Raw genomic sequence first — 5,024 nt, forward strand, 5'->3', positions numbered from 1 at the left:
GTCTGACATAATGACCTCTGACTGGTCTATTCAGTCTGACATAATGACCTCTGACTGGTCTATTCGGTCTGACATAATGACCTCTGACTGGTCTATTCAGTCTGACATAATGACCTCTGACTGGTCTATTCGGTCTGACATAATGACCTCTGACTCGTCTATTCGGTCTAACGTGTATTTTTCTCTCCCTGTGTCAGTCGGACGGCCTGGCTGTAGCCATAGTGTTCCTGGTGCTGTTGTTACTGGTAGCGTTAGCAGCGGCGTGGTGGTTCTGGCCTCTCTGCTGCACTGTGGTGAGTCTTACAACGCGGTCTATAACATAATAATATAAAACACTGACACATTTATAACATACAGAAGTGGTCCTGCTCTGGGGTTAATTTACACATTTATAACATACAGACATTTATTTATATTTAACTAGGCATGTCAGTTAAGAACAAATTCTTATTTTAAATGACGGCCCAGGAACAGTAGGTTAACTGCCTTGTTCAGGGGCAGAACGACAGATTTTTTTTAACCTAGTCTGCTCGGGGATTCGATATTGCAACTTTTCGGTTACTAGTCCAACCCTCTAACCACTAGGTTACCTGCCGGTCCTGTTCTGGGATTCATTTACACATTTAAAACATACAGAAATGGTCCTGCTCTGGCTGTTAATTTGTATTAAAAAACACAGAACATAATTGAAATGTTTTGTCATGCGCCAATTTGTTGAGTAAGTTTGACGCTACTAAAATACTACTTCTTTACTCTGGTAAGTTGTCTTTGTGTATTTTGTAATATACTCCTCAATGTGTCCTTCCTGTGTCAGCAAGCTGCAGACTCGACTGTCAGCAACTTAAACAATCATTGTAAACTCTAATGTCCCTCTTAACTACAAGTCTCTGTTTCAACAGACGATTGTATATCAATGAGAATGAACTGTATAAATAAAGGTTACATGACAGCGTAAACACAGAACCTGTCTGACTCTGGAAATGATCCGTGTAAGTAAAGATATGCCAAGCCAGTCAAAGCCTTAGCCAAAAGCCATTACTATAACCATGCCCCAGCATCAGCCCTCCCTCCCTGTGGGGTGACGCCAGGTAAACTCCACCATCACGGACAAGCCAGTCATGAATGGTTGTGCTCGTGCCAGCCATGCTCTGCGGTCTCCACATTGTTCAAGAGCTCAGCTGAGTTGAGGTGATTGGCATTGGCAAGCAGCCAGCTCCACTGTTAAACTCTTCTTCACCCCCCCTGTTTTACCTCATACTGCCTGCAAAGAGCTGCACAGCACCACAGAGGAAGAGGCTCGAACAGAAAGGGAACAGGAAGTAGTAACCATAGCGATAGATATATGTGTTCTATTTAACTCTCAGATCTTTACCACATCCTGTATCTGGAAACAGTAGAGCCTGTTTAGTGTCGTGTGGCTCTGCTCTTCCAGGAAGCACTTCTCTTCTTCTTCTTTTTTGCCGCAGATGTTTCTATTCCCCATCTCGTGTTTCGTGTTATGATGGTTTGTTCGGGTTGATATTAAATATCGGTTTCATAGCCTTTGTTCACACCAAACCTTTTTTGTACGTCATATATCATATTTTCCTCCTTGGTGGGGAGTTTCAGTATGTTTTTATGGCTCATGGATTCTCAGTGCTTTGTCATCAGCATATCAACCCCCCCCCCCCTCCCGCAACCCATTTCACGTCTTCCTCTCTCCATTTAGAAAAGCCCACAGTTTACAGATGATGGTTTCAGGACATATATAATGCCTACAGGATGGTATGTCCTTTGACCCCCTCTGTCCCCCTCTTCTATATGGGAACCCTGACAAACAGAAATATACCATCACCAAAACCATCACCAATACCATCACCAATCACCAATACCATCACCAATACCATTCACCAATCACCAATACCATCACCAATACCATCACCAATCACCATTACCATCACCATACAAGAGAGAAGATCAGCAGCCTCCAAATAATAAATAATACTGCAATAATATGTCATAATTATAATGCGTCACCTCTCTTCGTCCAGGATGAGATGGCAGCATTATTTTGGAAAACCAACAAAGACATTGCAATGTAAAGCCCTGCACGCATGTCTGGCTGGGGTGTGTTTGGTCTTGGTGCTGGAATGCTGCTATGCTCTCCAATCAGGGACCTGGGAGAGGAGGAGACGAGGGGAGGGGGAGGAGGGGAGGTAGAGCGGGGAGAGGAGGAGGGGAAGGTTCAGAGGAGGAGAGGGAGATGAGGGGGGGAAGGAGGAGGGGAGGGTAAGGAGGAGAGGGAGGAGGGGGGAGATGGAGGAGGAGGAGGGGAGGCGTAAGAGGGGAGAGGAGGAGAGGGAGAGGAGGAGGGGGGAGAGGGAGAGGAGGGGGGAGGGAGAAGGAAGATAGGAGGAGAGGAAGGTGTGGGAAGAGGAGAGGAGAGGGAGGAGGAGGAAGGAGGAGAGGAGGAGGGAAGAGGAGGAGCGGACGAGAAGGAAGAGAGGGGTAAGAGGAAGGCGGAGGAGAAAGGGGGAGAGGTAAGGCAGGAAAAGAGAGGGAGAGGGGAAGAAGGATAGGAGGGGAGGAGAGAGATGGTAGAGGAGGAAGAAAGGAGGAAGGGAGAGGATAGACAAGGAGAGGTGCAGAAGGGATGAAGAGAGAGGGGGCGGAGAGTAGAGAAGAAGGGAAGAAGGAAGAGAGGAGGAAAGAGAGAGGAGGAGAGGAGAGTGGACGGAGAGGAGGGACGATAGAGGAGAGGTAAGCGAGGGAGGGAGAGGGGGAAGTAGGAGGAGTGAGGAAATGAGAATCAGAGAGAAGGAAGGCAGGAGGGGGAAGGACGAGCGAGGGGAAGGAAGAGAATGAGGAGGGAAGAGGAGGAGACGATAGGATAGAGAGAGGACAGGTAGGAGCAGGTAGAGGAGGAGAGGAGGAAGAGGAGAGGAGGATAGGTGAGAGAGAGGGAGAAGGAGTGGGAGAGGAGGAAGAGAGAGGGATGAGGAGGAGAGGGGAGGAGAGGAAGGGGAAGGGAGGAAGAAGGGCATTTGTGTGGGTTGTTATATTTCAACACGCCATCCTGTTCAGGTTTCAGCTGGTTTCAGAGTCAATCGAACATGTCAGATGAGGAGGTGAGGATAGGTTGGCAATGAGGGAAGGATCACGCACGCCACACACACACACACACCAACCCAACAACACATCGCAATCCACACACACACACCACAACAACACACACATCACACACATCACAGTGTATAGTTTTGTTGAACACACAACACAGTCACAATATATCCATCTCCTTCACATGGAACCTTGCCGGGCACGCTGTCCTCAAATGTGGTGCAGTTTGGTGAATTAAGGCCTTTATTATTATCGTTTGAGGAAATAAGCCCACAGGGCTAGCACCCCTCCTTCCTACCTGATTAACTACACCCCTCCTACCTACCTGATTAAACTACAACGCCTCCTCTGGACCTCTGATTAACTACAACCCCTCTCTCCTACCCTGATTGAGCTAGCACCTCTCCTCCTACCCTGATTGGTTAATCACCCCTCTTCCTAACCCTGATCTAAACTACACTCCTGCTCATTCTACCTTCGATTGAACTACACCATCTTCTCTACCCTGATTGAAACTACAGTCTGTCCTTTCTCCTACCGCTGATTGAACTCCTTCTCTGTCTCTATAACTCGCACCCCTCTGTCCGAACTGATCACACCCGTTGTTGCTGTTATCTATAACTACACCGTGCTCGCTACCCTGATTGAACTACACGCCGCTTCCTGTTCCTACCCTGATAGGAACTACCCCCTCTCTCTACTGATTGAGCTAACACCCCTTCTTCCTCCCGATTGACTACACCGCCCTCCTTCCCTTACCCTGATTAAACTACAACCCTCTACCTATTAACTAATAAAAAACCCCATCTCTCCTATCCTGCATTAACTACACCCCCTCTCCTACCCTGATTGAGCTACACCCTCCTTCCTACCGCCTGATTGAGCATACGCCCTCCTTCCTACCCCTGATTGAGCTACCCTCTCTCTCTACCTGATTTAAATACAAGACCCCTCTATCTACCCTGATTGACTACATTACCCCTCCCTGCACCCTGATAAACTAACACCCTCTCCTACCTGGATTGAGCTCACCCCTCTCTACTACCTCTGATGAGCTACACCCTCCTTCCTATCCCTGATTGAACTACACGCCTCTCCTACCCTGATTAAACTTACACCCCTCTCTGGCCTACCCTCATTGGAATACACCCTTCTCTCTCGTCTTAAGCGCTGAGTGATGTGAACTACCCCTTTCATCCTACCTGATTTGAACTACACCAGTCATCCTTGCTTTTCTACTTCTATCTTTTGATTGAACTCAACCCCGTCTCTCCAAAAGCCCTGATTTGACTACACCCTCCTTTCTACCTCCCTCTGATTGAACTCACCTCTCTCTTCACCCCTGATTGACTACACCCCTCTTCTACATATTACCTGCACATCTGATATGTACCACTACCCCCGCTCTCTCCTACCGTGATATGAAATCCCTATCTCCCCCTATCCGTTCCTGTGATTATTGAGATGTACGTAAACTCCTTCCTCTACCTGATATGAACGTACACCCCTCTCTACGTCCTACCTGATATGAACTACCCCCCTCACTACCCTGATAGGAATACACCTCTTCCCTGAATGGAAACTACCCCCCCCCTCCCCTCTTCCCTGATCATGAACTACCCCCTCCCTGTCCCTGATATGAACTACCCCCCTGCACCTCTACCCTGATTATGAACACCGCCTTCCCTCCTACACTGATTAGAACTACCCCTCCTCTACCCTGATTGAACCTACCTACCCTGATTATGAATCCCCCCTTCTACCTGATATGAACTTACTAAAACCCCCTCTCCTCTGATACTGAACTACCCCCTTCCCTGATATGGAATACCCCACCCTCCTACCCTGATTGAACTACCCCTGCCAACTGATATGAACAACCCCCCCCCAACCTCCTACCTGATATGATACCCCACTCCCCCTGA

The 5,024-nt window shown here is 48.1% G+C and overlaps 1 protein-coding gene across 1 annotated transcript in view; it reads left to right on the plus strand.

Annotated features, from left to right (window-relative positions):
• Positions 1–338, plus strand: part of LOC112073780 (anthrax toxin receptor 2) — a 60,155-nt gene extending 59,817 nt beyond the window's left edge. Inside the window, exon 12 of the mRNA XM_070440277.1 lies at positions 198–338. Within this exon, the coding sequence (XP_070296378.1) occupies positions 198–323 (126 nt within the window). The 3' untranslated portion in view covers positions 324–338. The remainder of the gene's footprint in view (positions 1–197) is intronic.
• The last annotated feature ends 4,686 nt before the right edge of the window (positions 339–5,024 follow it).

Source organism: Salvelinus sp. IW2-2015, unplaced genomic scaffold (genome assembly GCF_002910315.2).
Source record: "Salvelinus sp. IW2-2015 unplaced genomic scaffold, ASM291031v2 Un_scaffold2364, whole genome shotgun sequence".
In the NCBI taxonomy this organism is placed as follows: Eukaryota; Metazoa; Chordata; class Actinopteri; order Salmoniformes; family Salmonidae; genus Salvelinus; species Salvelinus sp. IW2-2015.